The 19,148-nt window shown below is 38.9% G+C and overlaps 1 protein-coding gene across 5 annotated transcripts in view; it reads left to right on the top strand.

Moving 5' to 3' along the window:
- Window positions 1-19,148, top strand: part of RARA (retinoic acid receptor alpha) — a 204,794-nt gene that overhangs the window by 140,131 nt on the left and 45,515 nt on the right. The window contains exons 1-2 of one of the 5 annotated variants that reach the window (XM_060691647.2): window positions 787-1,048; window positions 2,353-2,446. The exons of 2 other annotated variants lie outside the window; for them this stretch is intronic. In XM_060691647.2, coding sequence (XP_060547630.2) covers window positions 830-1,048; window positions 2,353-2,446 — 313 coding nt within the window. In that variant the 5' untranslated portion in view covers window positions 787-829. Of the gene's footprint in view, window positions 1-786; window positions 1,049-1,765; window positions 2,447-19,148 lie in introns of those variants that run through there. 2 more of the 5 variants (XM_087892168.1, XM_034415769.3) reach the window with 2 other exon arrangements.

Below are 19,148 nucleotides of genomic sequence, written 5' to 3'. Positions count from 1 at the left end.
TATGTTATCTCAGAACATGATCTCTGAATTGGAAATTCCTTATTTAAATCCCTAGTAACTCAGGTGATTTGGGCAAACATCTGTCCGCTATACTAGGTTATGTGGGTAATAGTTCTACCCTGCCTTCCAGTGCAGGAGCAAGAACTACTGGAGTAATTCTGCTTAACAATATTAGTTTGAATGAATATCAGGCTGTCTGTCTGCTTTCTTTCCACTTGGCTGGCAGGTGTGATGGAATACTGGGGATTCTAAGGCACAGTGTGTGTGTGTGTGTGTGTGTGTGTGTGTGTGTGTGTGAGAGAGAGAGAGAGAGAGAGAGAGAGAGAGAGAGAGAGAGAGAGAGAGAGAGAGAGAGAGAGAGACGGAGTACCTCCTTATTGCTCAGTCTTCTTTTTCTTAAATATCTGAACAGCCTTTTTAAAAATTCCTTACTGGCTTCCTGAACAGACAAAACACCTTTTTATCTGTTCATGGTAGGTCTGCTTTTGGCTCAGCGGTGTGGCTGCCGCATGCTGGTGGCAGCCCTGGCAGACGAAGAGGAGGAGGAGGAGGAGGTGGGGGGGAGCTCCCCTGTGATGTCACTGGGAAGGAGAAGGCCTGTGAGTGGGTCATTTGGAGGTGAAGCTTTTTGTGAGGAGAGTTCAGGCGGAGTTCAGCTGCATAACATTACGCAAATAGGGGGTGGCTGGAGGAACAGCAGAAACCTCCGAGTTGGAGAGGGGTGATGCAGGCAAAAGGGGCCGCCTGGGCCAATTCCTTGCCACAAAAAAAGAGGGGGGGGGTTTCCTTGCTTTTTTTCCTTGCGGCACTCCAGGGATGGAGAAAACACATGATGATGCGGTGTCTGCAGTTTTGTAGCTACAGACAGCTGCTGGAGAGGGACTTTTTTTTTTTAACGCCCGTCCTTTTTCTCTCCTCCCTTCCATTCCTCCTCCCCTTCCTTTATTTCATTCATTCATTCATTTCTCTCTGTTTCCTTCTTCCCTCCTCCCCCAGCCTGCGCTTTTCCACATTTGGTTGGGGCTGCGCAAGACACAGCACGCAGCAGGTAAGGAAAGAGTTAAGCTGGTTGAGAGCTGACTTTTCGAGTCGAGGAAAGATTTTGTGTTGCCTTTAATCTATCAGTCCTATACATCACACACATACATACGCACACACAAAACACATGTGCGTATGCTCTCTCTCTCTCTCTCTCTCTCTCTCTCTCTCTCTCTCTCTCTCTCTCTCTCACACACACACACACACACACACACACACACACACACACTCACTGACTCACTCACTCACTCACTCACTCACTCACTCATTCACACACTCCTTTTTCCCAGGGAGAGGAGAACCAAGCGGCTGGAGAAAAATCCTTCTACATCCAAGGCAATTCAAGGCCTCTGGCATCTTCCCAAGCATTGAGAACCTGACAACACATTTGTATAATTCCATTATTTTTCTCCTTCCCTTTCCCTCCTCTTTCTGCGGTGGGATAGAGATGTAATTTTAATACATGTAAATGCAATCCATGATTGCCTCCAGTTCTCTGAGAGATAGCAAAAGAATTCTTGAATTCTAACAGGAAGTCTTATTTTTTTTTTTGTATGCATGTGTGCTTGAAACTTTTTCTCCCATTTTTTCTGAAAAGAGTTACTGCAAAGAACCTCCCTCCCTCCCCTCCTTTCCTCTTGTTAGTTTGGGAGAAGGAAGCATGGAACTGAATGGGAGGTGGAAATGTATCTAAAATACTATCTAATACCAGGGAGCCTACTTCTATAAAGAATTTTACTCTTCAGAAGGCAGAACTGTTTGGATTCTATTATTTTTGTAAAAGTAAAAATACATTTTTTTAAATTTTTTAAAAAAATATTTGTTTGGATTTGTGAATCTATCTTGATCGTGAAGCATAATTCAGGCTAACTTGCTAGCCTAATTTTCAAGGGATGCCTTTGGAATAGAAGAATGGAGATGTGAATATTATCCTTTGGATGTTTTTTTCAAAACTTTCAGCAAGACCTTCTGTGACCAACCTGGTCTATTTGGTGGATTCCCCAGCTGCTTTTGGATTCCCTAAATACCTCTCCACCAGGGATCAAGGGGGTGGGGGAGTGAAAGCAAGCAAGAGCAGCACAAAAAACAGAAAACAACCAGTCAACTTCTCCTCAGCTCTGTGAATTAAGTATCACTATAGAATTTTGCTCTTTCATCATCAAACTTCTGTTCTGATTCCCTCCTTCCCATTCCACACTAGATCCCAACCCCTCTTTCCCCTTGTTCTGCTTGGAGAAGATGTACGAAAGTGTGGAGGTAGCTGGTTTAAACAGCAGCCCTAATTCCTTCTTCATGATGGATTTTTACAACCAGAACCGTGCATGCTTGATCCAGGACAAAGGAGCTGTGAACCCCAATCCCTACAGCACCCCTGTTCGTAACCAGCACTGGAACAGTTCCAATCACTGTACGTATAATGTGATCCTCCGGGACCTGACCGCGTTAAGTTGACACCCCCGTTGCCCTGTTTCCTTATTCCCAGCTTTTAAGGTGACCTTATTAAGAAAGACTAGAGAGCCATACAATGGTGCGGACATTTGCAGTATGGGAATCTGTCATCCATGGAATTTGAAATCCTTGGTTGGTTTATGGCAAGTGAAAACCTATTCTGTTGTATTGTAGGATAATTGGGTGGGTGGAGGTGAGGATGAAGGATTGAGAATGCATTGCTTTTGTAGTGCTTGGATACTGCTTTTACAAAGGTATGCCTATTGAGATCTTGCTTTCCTTCTCCTTTCCCTCTTTCCCCCCATCTTCCAGTGGTAGAGGATTTCCCAATATACTTTCCCCCCTTAAATGCATCACATCCCCACCTCTTGTTTTAATCAGTCTGAAGTGTTGAATTCTGCTTTGGTGTTTTTTTTTTCCATTTTATGAAAAGCCTCAGAAAGCAGAGTGAATCCATTAAAAAAATAGAAATCCATATTAGAGCAAGAGTATTATGGTATTTAAAATAATTCTGCATGAATCAGGCATTTCTTTCTAATTCTTGTGAAACTTTGCTATCATCACCCCAGATTGAAATACCTTCCTCCACATTTGCAGGAAAGAAAACTGTGTCTGTTCTTCACATATCACGTTTTAGTACTTTCTTTTCTCTGCTTTGAGCCTTTCTCACTTCCCAGTTTTAGAACGCTACTTCCACAGCCTGTTTAATTTGATCCTTCTGTTGTTAAGCCATGCTCTCTAAGTAATACTTGAAACTTAAATTTGTAAAGGGTTTGTGTGTGTGTGTGTGTGTGTGTGTGTGTGTGTGTGTGTGTGTGTGTCTGAAAAATATGAACAAATTTTAGGGAAGCATATACAGTATAAGAAAGACTTGTGGTGCCAAAGAAGCTCCCCTCCCCTCTTTTTTCCATCTCGGTGATCTGATAAGATCTCTGACAAAATCCAATTAACTAAAGAGTACACCACATCTTTAATCTTTCTATATATACATAGGTGAATTGCCTCTAGGTGGGTGAGTTAGCAAGTGGAAAAGGGAAAGTAGGATTTTGGAAAATAATAAAAAGTTGGGTGTAGTCCTTCAGGATCTTTGTCAGAATGTTTTTTTTAAAATATTGCATGCATCCCATTGTAATATTTCTGCCACGAACATTCCTTATTAAAATTACACGTCTTTCACCTGAAAATTTTTGAATGCACTTTTCCCCCTAGCTTAATTATTTTCTTTAAAAGTAAATATTATTGTTTCTAATACCTTCCCTAATATCTATCCCAGGTCCTACCTGGTGTGTACAGACTAATGTACTTATGATTTGGATTTTAATTTTATGTATTTCCTTCTATCTCCCCTTTTTTTCTCTTTCTTCTTTCCCAGAGAGATATAGGTTTTTTGTTTCAAAAGGTTGGATGTGGGTGGAGACAGGGAAGGGGAATAATCTTTGAAGCACAGTTTGACTCTGACTTGAGAAGCAGCATTGAGGGTGGAGTTTGCAGCAATAAAAAAAACCCTACTTAGATAAATTGCTAAAATGTCTTGGACTGAATGATAAACTTTCTCTTGGAGAACCACTCACCAAAGTTAAGAGAAATAAGCACTTCACCGATATAACATTATGCGTTTTGGAATAGTTGTTGCATAAATTGTTATTTTGATTTACTAATAATGTTTAATTCCTGTTTTATTCTTCAGCAGGAATACTTAAATCAAGGGATAAATATAAGTTTGGATTCTTCATTTACAACATGCCCTCTAGTACCTAACACCTTTGTTTTCATGGACCATATTAGACTATAGGTCCACTTTGTCTTTTCCTAACAATAAAAGTTTCTGAGATTCCAAAACATTTTATATATTCTAATTTAGAGGCAGTTGTACAGCCAACAGAATTGAGGGTTAAGGGTTTTTTTGGACCATACCAGTTCAGCCTAGAGATGAAAAGCTGCTGTATTTAATGCTTCCCTAAGGGATGTTATTCTATCTGCAGAAAATCAGCATGTCAAGAGAGTTGAGTTCTGGCATAATTTTCCTAATATGCTATTTCCTATATGCAGAAAAGGATTTCACTTAATCTTTCTTATTGATCAACACACAACTGCCTTCCTGCAGTGAGTAATCCAGGGCAAGTTTGACAAGTTGGTAAATGCTTATTGTTTGAGCCTGTTCCAGGCAGTCTATACAGTGATAAAGCCAGACTGTGCTATCTCCATTTTGCAAAAGTAAGACTTGAAAATACAAATTTGTCTAAGACCACCCAGTGAGTTCATGTCTCACAGGAACTTTGAACGGGGAAAATCTCAGTTACAAAAGTGATCATTAGGAATCATAGGTTAAAGCTATGATCTACTTCAATAAAGCGTGTGAATATTGATATTTCTGTTTTTACCTTTGTTCATGTGCCAACAATGAAAGAGATGCATTTCACAATCAAATGTATCTCTGGTAAGACAAGAATACCTTAATGTAAGATTTTAGTGAAGCCAATGGCATAGAGAAGGGTAATAACAATCTTCTTGGTGTATTATCTTTGCAAAAAAATAACTTTGGCAAAATGTAAAATTACATTGGGTCTTACACAACAGATATGGATGAATCTCTGGTATTGTAGTAATAACTCTGCTCAACTATTGTTATAAGAATTTCTCCTCCTCATAGCAACATTCTACATAAAGCAGCACTTTATGGTAAACCTCTTGTAGGCCTGACTATTCAGTACCAACAACTATTCTTTCAAGTGAGGAAGCTAGTATTACAGAGCATCTTCTGAACTGAATGCTGGAACAGAAAGGTAGGATATACCGTATTTTTCGGACTATAAGATGCTCCAGACTATAAGACGCACTTAGCTTTTGGGGAGGAAAACACGAAAAAAAAAAATCTGCCTCTGCCTCCCAGCAATTTGCCTTCTTGCAGCAAATAGCAAACAGTCTGGTCAGCTTCAGCACAGCCTGATTTAGCCTGAGCAACTGATTAGCGGTTGGATCGACCTCCTGGAATACCGCCTATCAACTGTTCCAGGCTGCAGGGATCACCACTGCCTATTGCTGCCTCCGTGCGTCCAATTATTAGCCTCCGTACGCCCCATTTTTGGCCTCCATGTGCCCTGTTTTTGGTCTCCGCGCATCCCATTATTAGCCTCGGCACACCCAATTTTCAGCCCATTCCAGGCAGGAATCACCACTGCTGCCTATCCCCGCTGCCTGGAATAGGCCGAAAATGGGGTGCATGGAGACAAAAAATGGGGCATGCAGAGGCAGCGATAACCAGTGATGGGCGATGGCGATCCCTGCAGCCTAGAACAGCCGGGAGGCAGATCCAACCGCCAATCAGCTTCTCGTGCTAAATCAGGCTGTGCCGAAGCTGACCAGGCTGCTTGCTGTTTGCTACAAGGAGGCAAATTATTGGGAGGCAGAGGCTGGAGGTTGGAGGGTGGAAGTGGGCGGGGCTTTGGCAACATTTGCTCTATAAAACACACAGACATTTTCACCCACTTTTTTTGGGGGGGGGAGTGCGTCTTATACACCGAAAAATATGGTATATCTCTGTGCAATTCAGCAGATTCATAAGAACCCTAGTGGCACTTCCTCTGGCCCATAATTAGTTATCTGCTTATGCTATAGTTGAGTTCATATTGAATCACAGGGACAAGAATGTAGTTATATTTGAAAACATGTTAGATAACAAACTCATTAACAGGGTTGCTAGGAGGATAAAATGAATAATCCCCTATGAGCCACCCAGAAGGCTTTGGTGGGAAGAAAGCATACAATTGTGGGGGGAAAAATCATTTTGCTGCAATCCCTTCTTTTTCTAAGACTCTGTATGTCATGTAGGTGGAATTTGGACAAAACTATATACAGTTGCCCCAAATCCACTAGTGATTCTAAGGCTGAGATTGGTCCTGAATCTTGGTTCCTTGAAGATTCCAATAGGTTAATTTATTGCTCACTCTATTTTTTTAAAGCACAGATTATCAATCTAATCGTGGTTCCTTGTCTTTCCCTAAAGTTTATGAATTTATTTAAGATAGACTTCTCCTATTAAATGGTTTATCGTATCTATATTCTTTATCAGAGTATAGATAAAGCAATGTAGACCTGATAAAACATTTTTAAAAGGCCCTTCTTATTTCAAAAGGTTCTCAGTCTTTTGGTTCTCAGATAGATGTGTCTCATAGAAGAGGCATTACTATGTTCAAGAGTTGCATGAAACATTTACATTTTCTTTCATTTTAGCTACTACTTTGGACAAGTTAGGGTGGAGCAAATGTAGCTGCATTGGTCACAAAGAATTAACAAAGATGTATAAAGAATCTTCAGACATTAACATTGACATATACAAGATTATAAAGAATGTTAAAATAGAGAATCCTATATTTATTCAAAAACCTATAGCTAAGAAGGCATGTTCTCAAGCAGTTTGAAATGCCATTAAATTAAAAAAAAATCCTCACAATCAAATGCAGAATCCGACTTGCTTAAACATAGGCTCCTTTCAGCCTCACAGTTCAGTACTCACATGTACGGTATGCAGCTCATGGTGTGACCACATGTGAGGAAAGCTATCTTTGCACAGAACATGAGCTATATGTATAGAATAATTTCATTTTTGTATTTTAATTATTTTTATTTTTAAATTGTTCACTGCCCAGAATCACTTTTTGAGATGGGCGGCTATACGAAATTAAATAATTAATAAACAAAGAAGTCGTATTGTTTCCTGTGGAAGAAAGGCAGAGGAATAAAGATTTGTGAAGCACAATACATGACTGCTACTATTAATATTTTAAATTATTTAATGGCTTTTCTTTTCCTGTGTTTCTTCAAGTATCAAAATAACATCAAATTAAAAATCAACAACTCCTGCTTTCCAAAGGGGATTGTTCATATCCTTTACACAACTAAGACTAATAGATGTTGAAGAAAATGCTATAGTAAAACAGCTGCCCTGGAGATTCCCTTTGGCCTTTAATCTGCAAGTGGGCTCATTAGATCTTTAAGAGCTGTTTTTATCGGATTTTCTCTCTCCCCCCCCCCATCTTTGAAAAAAACACCTGTCCTAAATGCTTGACGTCCCCTCACTGTCTACATTGGATTGGCTGGGGAATTCTCTTTCAGCCCCACTTTTTTTCTCTGGCAGTCAGGTTTGTTTGCTTTGCTTGGCTCCTGGTATTTTGTTCCCCTCTCCTGTGAATAGACTAGCGAATAAAACAAGAGAGTTGCCCCCTGGGATAGTTGCTTTGCTGATTTCCACCCAGGCTCCACTCCTTGCCATCCCTATGGATGTGTTCCTGCTGTTTTAAAGGAAAACAAAATAAAACAGAACCACCCCTCCTTCAAATCTGTACCTTTGTAAGTGAATGCATATGGATGCATACATATGTAGTTCAATGATTTTTTCTGTGTGTGGAGAGGGAGGGAATATTTGATATTTGTCATTTTCATTCCCCATTTGACTTAAACTTTTCCCATGAGAAAATCAGGGGGTGGGAAAGAAAGAAACCCCATATTTGGTTGCAATCTTTGGGGAATTTGTGTTCTCTTTTTTCCTTGGTAATTTTCATCTCTGCCTTTGAAAAACGGGCTGGGAGGGATGGGCAGGCAGCAGGAGGGAGCTGCAGAACCGGAAGTCAGGGATGTCTGCAGAGGGTTATTTATAGCTGAAGCTGGCTTTCTTGATGCTTTGCATGGCGCAGAAGGGAAATCTCTACCAGTTCCGTAAGGCTCACAAGGGAAATCCTTTTGGCACAGATTTAAATGGGAAAGGGAGCCCTACATCATCAGAAAAGATGGTGAAGTTTATCACAAGCTCTGTAGCACTTCCTTTCTTTTTCTTTTTTCTTCATGGGATAACTTCATATATTTTTAAAGACCCAGATAACAGTACATATTTGCTAGTCTATCCATGCGTTTTTTGATTCATACGTAGTTTGTACGTTCTCCTGCACACCCATTGTGCTTTATGTTTGTGTACTGTAAACACAATTATACCAATTAATTACGCAGTATATTGTGCGCTAATCATATTTTATCCCCAAATATCATAATTTAGCAAATAAAAGAAGCTACTTTGCAGTGAATATCATATGATCTGCTTTCTTTTGTCTTAAATTTGGAGTTTTCCTATAAGAACAATAGGGATGGAGAATATGCAGGACCAGGTAATAGGAACAGTGACTATTAAGTATATAGATAATCAAACTTCATATTTCTAGTCTTAGGAAGTTTATTCTAACCCCATTTCTGATCTTTTCCAGGGAAACATTTTTGGTTATTTGGTTATGTTACAACATATCAAAAAACTAAAACTAGAAATTATTTGGAGGAAGAAATAATATTTTGTTTGCTTTTACAGGAAGTCAAGCAAAGTGCAATTTCAAAGCCCAGATGTTTTAACCTTTGTAGAGCTTTTATAGAGACATAAAATGGATTGATGACAACCTAGGTAATATTTAAGAATCTTTTCAGATTTAGGCTTGACATGCCTTCATTGATAACTGCTCTATAAAGATAGAGCAGTTGATAACTTTCCTTACCAAGATGTGCTGCATTCAGCACTTACAGAGTAGGACTAAAGTTAATTTACATGTTTAACAAACCTTCTCCAACTAGCATTCATTAGAAATATAACCAAAAAATTTATGTTCAGGTTAAGACAGAATAAAATTACAAAAATTATAGTCTGTGGTGAAAATGAACAGGAACATACAGGTGTAGAATTTCAAGGGAATATGACAGAATACTGCATACTATTTCATTTGTATTTAGTAGAAGATGCTTTAATTCCTTCAACTCTAAAATATATATACTTTTCTTCCTTGATTATTTAAAAAATTGTACCATGGTAAAAATTTTTCAAACAAAAACTGCAGTGGCTATTAAACCAGTCTCCTTTCTTTTAGCAAATTTGACTTCCACCTGAATTCATATATTTAACAGAATTGGGATGAAATATAACCAGAATAAAATATGAAATATAATCAGTCCAATATGGAGAGTATAACTAAGTTTGTTTTAAAACAAGAAAAAGCTTCAGGAGAATTTCTTAACTGATGTATGGGAACAATTACTTTTCAGTTTTTTTATATAACTGTAAACATTTATTTTTATAAACCATAAAATGTTATATATAATTCCTGATGGGAATTATATTAATAATATGTTGATAGCTATAATTGTCCTAATAGACATTAATTCAGTCTTGATGATATAATTGTCAAAAACATATGATGATAAATAAGAACAGAAAGCAATAAAAGCTATTAAGATTCTGAGAAGTAATAAAGCACTAGGGTTTTGCTTTTATGTCAGGAACGATATTAAAAAATTTCCAAAAATTAGCCAGAAAATTAGTAATTAGCTGATTTTGCTCAAAATGAATTATCAAACACTCGGTAAAATTTAATGTCTGTAGATTTAGGGCCAAGTCAATGACAAAGGTTTGATTCTTGGTCATTGGCTGTAATAAACTTGATTTGATTTGATTTGATTCATATGTATCATAATTTTTTTAATGGCATTGTAATTCAATTTAGTTAGCATTTAAGAATACACAGTGATCTTAATCGGACTTCTTAATGTGCAAGAATCCAGGTTACATATAACATTAAGTATGAGCCAGCAGTGTGCTGCAAGTGCCAATACATGCCAGGTTGCATCAACAGAGGGATAGTATTACGATCACATGAAGTGTTAGTATCGCTATAACAGAATAAGAGTTGGGAGGAACTTGGAGGTCTTCTAGTCCAACCCTCTGTTCAACCAGGGGACCCTATACCATTTTAGTCAAATGGCTGTCCATTCTCTTTTTAAAAGCCTCCAGTGATGGAGCACCCACACTTCTGAAGGCAAGCCGTTCCACTGGTTGCACTTACTCTCAGGAAATTTCTCCTTAGTTCTAGATTGATTCTCTCCTTGGTTAGTTTTCATCCATTGCTTCTTGTCTTGCCTTCTGATGCTTCGGAAGATAGGTGACATCTCCTCAAATATTGGAACGCTGTTATCACATCACCTTAGTCCTTCTTTTCACTAGACTAGACATACCCAATTCCCGCAACTGTTCTTCATATGTCCAGCCTCCTAATCATCTTTGTTGCTGTTCTCTTTATTCTTTCCAGAATCTCAATGTTTTTTTAATAAAATGTGGGGACCAAAACTGGGTACGGTATCTGAAAAGTGGTCTTACCAAGGCCTTATAAACACTTCACATGGTATTGATTATATACCTCTGTTAATGTAGTCTTTACTTTACTTTACTTTTATTTGATTTATATACTCCTGAAGGACTCAGGGCAGTGAACAGCCAACAATAAAATATATACATACAAAATTTAAAAGCAGAAATAAAATCGAATTAAATAGTTTGGCCCAGACAGATTAAAACCCCAATCAATTTAAAACAAATTTAAACTTTGAACATTAAAAATATTAAAAAATTAAAAATTGTTTAAAAAGAGGAAGAAAATTAGGCCAGGCCCGCCTGGTGAAATAAAAAGGTTTTTAGAGCGCGGCGGAAGGTGCGCAGATCCGGGATCCTCCGTATCTCTGGGGGGAGCTCATTCCAGATAGTAGGTGCCCCCACAGAGAAGGCTCTCCCCCTGGGGGCCGCCAGTCGACATTGTTTGGCCGATGGCACCCGGAGGAGCCCCTCTCTATGAGAGCATACCGGCCGGTGGGAGGCTATTGGTGGTAGTTGGCGGTTCCGCAAGTACCCAGGTACTGCGCCATAGAGCACTTTAAAGGTGGTAACCAAAACCTTGAAGCGCTCCCGGAAGACCACCAGGAGCCAGTGCAGCTCGCGCAGGAGGGGTGTTACATGGGAACACCATGTCGCTCCCATTACCGCCCGTGCGGCCACACTCTGCGCCAGTTGGAGCCTCCGGGTGCTCCTCAAGGGGAGCCCCTTGTAGAAAGCGTTACAATAGTCCAGGCGGGAGGTGACAAGGGCATGAGTGACCGTGCGTCAGGAGTCCCGATCCAGAAAGGGACGCACCTGGTGAAGCAGGCGATGAAAAATCCTCCCGGTCACGGCCGTCAAGTGCTCTTCTAAAGACAGCCGTGAATCCAGGAGGATGCCCAAGTTGCGCGCCCTCTCCATGGGGGCCAATGATTCGCCCCCAATAGTCAGTGATGGCACCAACTGACTATATCGGGACGTCGGAAACCACAGCCACTCGGTCTTGGATGAGTTGAGCCTGAGCCTATTCCTCCCCATCCAGATCTGCACGGCCTCCAGGCACCAGGACATCACTTCAAGGCATCGTTGGGATGGTCTGGGGTGGAGATGTACATCTGGGTGTCATCAGCGTACTGGTGGTACTTCACCCCAAAACCATGGATGATCTCGCCCAGCAGCTTCACATAAATGTTGAACAGGAGGGGCGAGAGGACTGATGCTTGCAGCACCCCGCATATGAGGGGCCTCGGAGTCAACCTCTGCCCCCCTGTCAACACAGACTGCGACCGGTCAGAGAGAAAGGAGGAGAACCACTGCAACACAGTGCCTCCCACCCCTAACTCTTCCAACCGGTGCAGCATGGTATCAAAAGCCGCTGAGAGATCTAACAGGACTAGGACAGAGGAGCACCCCTTGTCCTGAGCCCTCCAGAGATCATCTACCAATGCGACCAATGCCGTTTCCGTGCTGTACCCAGGCCTGAAGCCCGACGTGAACGGATCCAGATACGTCGTTTCATCCAGGTGCTGGGGGAACTGTTGCGCAACCACACTCTCAACAACCTTCGCCACAAAGCGAAGGTTGGAGACTGGACGATAGTTTCCCAAAATTGCCGGGTCCAGGGAAGGCTTCTTGAGGAGAGGCCTCACCACCGTCTCTTTCAAGGTGGCGGGAAAGTCACCCTCACCCAACGAAGCATTTATAATCCCCTGGAGCCAGCCTCGTGTTACTTCCCGGGAAGCCAGCACTAACCAGGAAGGACACGGGTCCAATAAACAAGTGGTCGCGTTCAGTCTGCCCAGAATCCTGTCCACGTCCTCAGGGGTCACAGGATCAAACTCATCCCAGATAGTCTAGAATTTTCTTGGCTTTTTTGGTAGCTGCAGTACACTGCTAGCTTTATACTGCAGAGGTAAGAACACATTTGGACTATTGCATCCAATTTTGCTCACCACATTCAAAAAAGATGTTGAGACTCTAGAAAGAGTGCAGAGAAGAGCAACAAAGATGTTTAGGGGACTGGAAGCTAAACTATACAATGAACAGTTGCAAGACCTGGAAATATCTAGTCTAACGAAGAGGGTGACATGATAGCATTCTTTTAATATTTTAGGCACTATTACAGAGAGGTGGGGGACAATCTAAGACAAGACAAAAAAATTACAGATGAAAGCTGAACAAAGAGAGATTCAATCTAAAATTAAGGAGAATTTTCTCCTAGTGAAAACAATTAATCAGTGGAACGGCTTGACTTCAGAAGTTGTGAGCGCTCCATCACTGGAGGTTTTTAAGAAGAGATTGGACAGCCATTTATCCAGAATGGTACAGGGTCTCTTCTTGAGCAGCGGGTTGGACTAGAACACTTTAAAGTTCCTTCCAACTCTGTTGTTCTGCAATTCTGTAATTAGATTCCTGTAGGAATATGTGATAAAAGACACAACAGTTTTAAAGATTGCATGCAAGTGTTACATTCATAATCTTAAATGCTCTCAAATAACTTTTTAAATAGAATCCTACTGTGTTACACAATGCTAATTAATGTTTTAGTGTACTTTACAAAGAATATTTATAATCAGTCGGACTACAGGAACCTTAACAAGTCTTAATTCCTTTCACGCATATGTTTGTGCAGACCTTGGTGATCAGTGCAGGAAACCTGAAGAGACACTGTATGAATAAGCAACTTGAAAGTGGTCTCCAACAACTTTTATTTGTTTTGTGAGCCATCTTTATAATGGTGGTGTGTTGTATTTTTGTCTTGAGAAGCCTCATTTATTTGTCCAAGTCTTTAAAATAATATTTTTATATTGGACTGTGCATAAATTGTAGTTAGGTTTTTTTAATTGTTGCTATGGTACTTCATTAGTACAATGTATAAAGTAACTATTTGGAAAATTAGTTACTCTATATCAGTAAAATAAGCTTGACCAACAATATTTTATTGCAAGCCAGATTTGTAGGGTTTTGGCAACACAGGAATATACAATTCACTTTATACACTTGAAAGAGACACTTAAGAAAATTGTCCAGAATCTTTCATGCATATGCTAGAAGCCACTCTTCAAGTGGGGTTTAATTTATCGGTTAAAATCATTGTGAAAGGATCTAGTTGCAGAAGGTAGAAGATATCAAAACAATACAAGATTTCTCCCCTCCTTCAAGGCCGTCTCCTGTCACCAAAGCAAATCATCTTCTGATCATTAACGTGCTTCATTGTGTCCGGAGTTAATTTTTTGCTCCTGTGTTGTTGTTTTTTTTATATTGGATAGGTCCCTCACTTTAATGCTTAATGCGATATGCTAAACATCTTCCAGCCTTTGAATAATTTGAAGGCATGGCATGGATGAAGGGGCACTGCTAAAAGAATGGATGTGGTAGTGTAGTGAGGTTGATCTGTTCAGTTTTTATTTCAGAAATACAGACCTAGTTGAACAGGAAAAGAAAGATCTAGTGTCTCAGTTTTGGAGATTCTACTTTGGATACAGAAAGTTGTAGGTCTATCCTCTGGCATTTTCAGGTAAAACCAGAAATATTTTTACCTGAAAACCTGAGTTAGTCAATTTTGCCAGTAGAGGATTTGGCTGCAGTTTCCTAGGTTCCCAAACCATTTTATCAGTTGTACCCTTTGCATTTTGGTTGGAAATTCATATTACTAAATGTTCCTTCAGGAATTTGAAATGTCTCCACAAATTTAAAAATAACATGTGAGAGAAAAGGTAGGTTATCTAGATTTTCTCCCTGAAATATACTTTCCAGTTGTGCAGGAAATTGTATTGCTTTGTATGGAGGAGGAGGAGGCTCAGTCAAATGAGCATTTACAATTAAGACAAATAACAAATATAAAGGGTTCAATAAGAATAAAGTTTCAGATTCAATTCTTCCTTGGACAGCCTATCATAGCCAGTCCTATATATAATATGACTCTTATGAAGAGTCATATATGATAAACTCAAGAATGTGAACGGATCTTTATTTTCCTATAGAGGCTAGAGTTATTACTTTACACAATTATGATAAATATAATATACAGCAAGGGAAAATTAAGGAAAGTGAGACTGGATTTCCTTGAATCTGAAACATCCCAGGCTGTTATGGTCCTGCACTAGATTGCTCTTACTATATTTAATGGGTGAAAATGAGATAGAAAATCATGCTTTGATAAATCTACTTTTTTCTTTTCTATTTCTATTTTTTTCAACTTTATCTTGATAAAATCTTGCTTTTCCCTACATCTTTTCAAAACGAAGATCTCTGGTGGTATGCCCACTTTAGTCTCACGATAATTTCAATACTAATTTTTCACACACATTATATAGGCTGAAGTACTTGGGTTGTGTATTGAGTTGTATCTCCTATCATCCTTGCCCAAATTGTAATTGTAAATGAGAGGCTTTCTGGCTAGATTCTTTCCTCTACAGCAAATACTTAGGAAGGCCTTTATTATCTCATGTTTTCTTAAGTTACAATCGGGTTCAGGCTTATCATAATAATTGCTGAGATAATGTATGAAGAAGTACTTTGAACTCTCAAAAGTAATTGTGGTCATTAGGCCTTCTATCTTTCAACTCAACTATGTTATCATAGTTTTCCCCCTAATGTTTTGTAGTTGCAGATAAAAAAAAGAAACACCATATGTTTACTTACAAATCAACAATGAGGCCCGTTAGGAAGTTTTCTTGTGCAAGTCCCGCTGAGAAGGAAAGTAGCAGCAGAAGAAAGTGCCTATGTGTATTTATTACTTTCTCTCCCATTCTGCCACACTTAATATTGCCTTCCCTTTGCCCATACTTCTTTCCTATGAGGTTATTAGTGTTGTAAGGCAAGGGATTAAGGCAAATGTGAATCTTCAGTGAGCAACAATAGTTATTTCAATCTTTTGATGAAAGAGCGCTATATGTCTTTATTTGGATGTTAGTGTAAAAATGCCTGTATAGCTTAATTTTGCCCTAGTTAAGGAATAGCACAAAATATGTTTGATAGCCATCTACCATGGGATTAGTTTAAGGCCTGTGCCTGCTTAGTTGTTTATCTCGTGCATCTAAATAGCAAGTATTCAGGACAGGAAGAGTTGGAGTAGAACATTCTACTCTATTGATGCAATATGAATAATAAAAATAAACAAGCCAGAGCAACTAATGAATAGAAGTAAAGAAGACAAAGGAAGTTAAGATTTCATTGGACTTTTACCAGGAAAAGATAAGTGAAACATAATAAGGATATCAGATTATAACGATAAGAGTTATGTAAATTTTAAAATGTTAAAAACCATGCATTTTGTTTGATTCCTGTTTGCCAATATGAATTCTTAATCTGGAAACTGGGAACATTTGGAATTACATGGAAGAGGAATCATTGAAATGCACTTTAAAAAAATATAGTGAATTCATGCATATGCTACCACAATGCTGATTGCTCCATTAACTGCTGCATTTCTACAGCACACTACAGCTTCCCTCGTTGATTTGATATGAGTTCTTTCATAAGGTCCCTGGTATAACAAATGATAGCTTTTTTTTTTTTTTTACTGAAAAGTAAAAGTAAATATTTTTTTTCAAGTGTTTTTGATCTGATCTAGTCAAACACAAAAAGGCCACACAAAAAGACCCCATACCATTTCATTAAAAGGAAATTAAAAGTGCTATTTGTGAGAAAGCAAATTCTCTCTTTGGGATTTACAGACAGGTTAATAAAGAAATGCAGCTTGTTTGCTTGGTGGATGACTCTCAGTGGAGGAGTTGGAGAAGGCTCTTGGCCAAATTGATGAGATGTAATAATGTTGCTAATGTCCCCCCTGCTCGCCCCCCCCCTCTGCAGTGAAATAGGTATGATGCCACTCAACCAGATGGGAATCTGTAGATTCCATTTTTGTCTGTGTAAAAGAAGGAGATACGTTAGAAACTAGCTAGGCAATTTTGTGCGTGTATATACACATACACACATGTATACATATGTGTGTATATGTGTGGGTATACATCATACACACACACACACACATATATGTATACACACACACACGCACACATATACATCATGAGGCAGAACAGAATTTTAAAATTTCAGGGCTCTAAAACTCTTTACTTTCCTTCCTATAATATATTATACATTTTGTACTTTAAGCAAATATAGGTTTTCATTTGCATAATTATATAAATTGTGGGATGAGGCTTTTTCCTTTTGTACCACTTTGATATCTGCTTATACTCATTGTGAAATATAAGGGCATTCTTGTACTGACCTCTGGAAATTCTTGGAAATTCTATTATGAGATGTAGACCAGCACCTTTCATACAGACTCTGAGAAACCTCAGTAAGGGGAAAAACGAATGGTGGATCAGCTTCATTGAAATGTGTTATAGTTCATCTGTTTTTGCCCGAAGGTGCTCTGAAGGTATTGAATATGTTCTAGGACAGATATTGCTTATATGAGGCTATCATGAGGTCTTCAGGCTTGGTCTTCAAGTTACTTGAATATGACCTCATTCCTCAACAGATAAGTATCCTTTGAAAAGAATATTCTAGATCACCACTAGTGTTTTGTCCTCACCTTGAGCTGTTTTTCTATTTGACCCACATCCTGGGATAATAATATTATTCAATGCTGACTGACTCTCAGCAACTCTTAATGACTATTCTGACACTAATTTAGGCTAGCACAAACTATGAACACTAAATAAAATTCAATTGTAAATATACCAGGACTATTAACTACAGATAATCCTTGACTTATGATGTACTTAGCAATTTCCATTGCTAAGCAAGTTAAGGTTGTTATGTGAGTTGTGCTGGATTTTATGACGTATTTTGCCACAGTTGTTAAGCAAATCAATTGTTAAATGAATCTAGCTTCCCCCATTGACTTTGCTTGTCAGAACCTGACTGGGAAGATCACAAATGGCAATCACATGTCCCTAGGATGCTATATCTGTTGCAAATACATGTTGGTTGCCAAACACCCAAATTTTGATCATGTGACTATGAGGATACTGTATGAGTTGTAAGTGCAAGAGCTGAGGTGGCACAGTGGTTAGAGTGCAGTACGGCAGCTACTTCAGCTGACTACTAGTTCAGCAGATCAGCGGATCAAATCTCACCGGCTCAAGGTTGACTCAGCCTTCCATCCTTCCGAGGTGGGTAAAATGAGGACCCAGATTGTTAGGGGGCAATATGCTATTTAGTATACTGTCTTTGGTGTAAGCCGCCCAGAGTCCTCGGAAAGTGGGTGGCATAGAAATATGACAAACAAACAAACAAACAAATGCCTAGTCATAAGTCATTTTTTTTCAGTCAACATTTTTAACTGCAAATGGTCACTAAGGGAGTCATTGTAAGTCAAGGATTTCCTGTATAGAAATGCTGACATAACACTAATAACAGTTCAGGGAGGTAAACTTAATAAGCAAAATTACGGGTGGTTAGAGAAGAGGAAATTGAAATAAAAAGGGAAGAGACCAGAGCAAGTACAAGAAATAGAAAAATGAAATAGTAAGAGAAGATGTACTGTGGATGGTAGGAAATATAATAAGGCAAGGAAAGGTTACATGGGTAAGCAAAAGACATAATTTATGTATTTACTAATTTATTGTTAAAGATTATCATATATACATACACCAAAAATGATATGTGAACACAATTTTTTTTTGTTTTTTACCATGTAACTGGTTTGCAAAGATTACCTACTTATGTATAATATTTACAACTTGTATTTATTTCTTTTTCCATACTATGTAACCGGATGGATAAAATTGTATTATTATAATTTCTTATAATAAAACATTTTTTAAAAAAAAAAAGCAAAATTACTATATCAAGAAGAGAAACCCACTCATGGAAAATTGTTAGAGTTGCAGATGCTCCTATCTAGAAGCCACAGCTGTAGACTTGGAAGTCTTCCCTCCATACTGGCACATTTAGAGGGAGGTATATTTTGTAGTGGAAATATATTCAGAGGAATATATTGCCAAGGGTGAGTTCATTGCTCTGTTGAAGCTCCTGGCAAAAAGCTAGTTAGCTCTGAGTCAGGAATAAGGGAAGTTTTAAGACACTGAACTCAATGATTTTTCTGGCCTCCCTGGTTTGTGTTATCTGTTTGCTGTTATTTGTAAAAGACTGGCTCTCTGCGCTTTCCAACCAGCACAGGAATGCGAAGCATGCTGGGGCCCTTCTGTGCTGAGATCTTATCATTAGTCAGGAAGCCACATACAGCCCTTGCCTCCCAGCCACACCCTGAAATGCAGCTGCCCTGAATCAGAAAGGAGAGAGGTCAGAGTCTTCTTTTTCCCAGTCCAAATTACTCCCAACTTTTGAATTTTAGATCCTGTCCTTTTGGCTAAATTCTCCAGAAAGGAACTGATGTGGAATAGATAATACACAGAAACATACAATTCTATAATTCCTATAACCCCCAGATAATTCCAGGCATTGTTGCTGAAAAGGATAAAGATGAAACAAGTAAACTAATAAATAAAATGGCAACAAAAATAGGATAGGATAG

Source organism: Pantherophis guttatus, chromosome 4 (genome assembly GCF_059756535.1).
Source record: "Pantherophis guttatus breed Tessera chromosome 4, ASM5975653v1, whole genome shotgun sequence".
Taxonomy (NCBI): Eukaryota; Metazoa; Chordata; class Lepidosauria; order Squamata; family Colubridae; genus Pantherophis; species Pantherophis guttatus.
The sequence above is the reverse complement of the archived record's forward strand: the minus strand, read 5'-3'. Positions and strand labels throughout refer to the sequence as shown.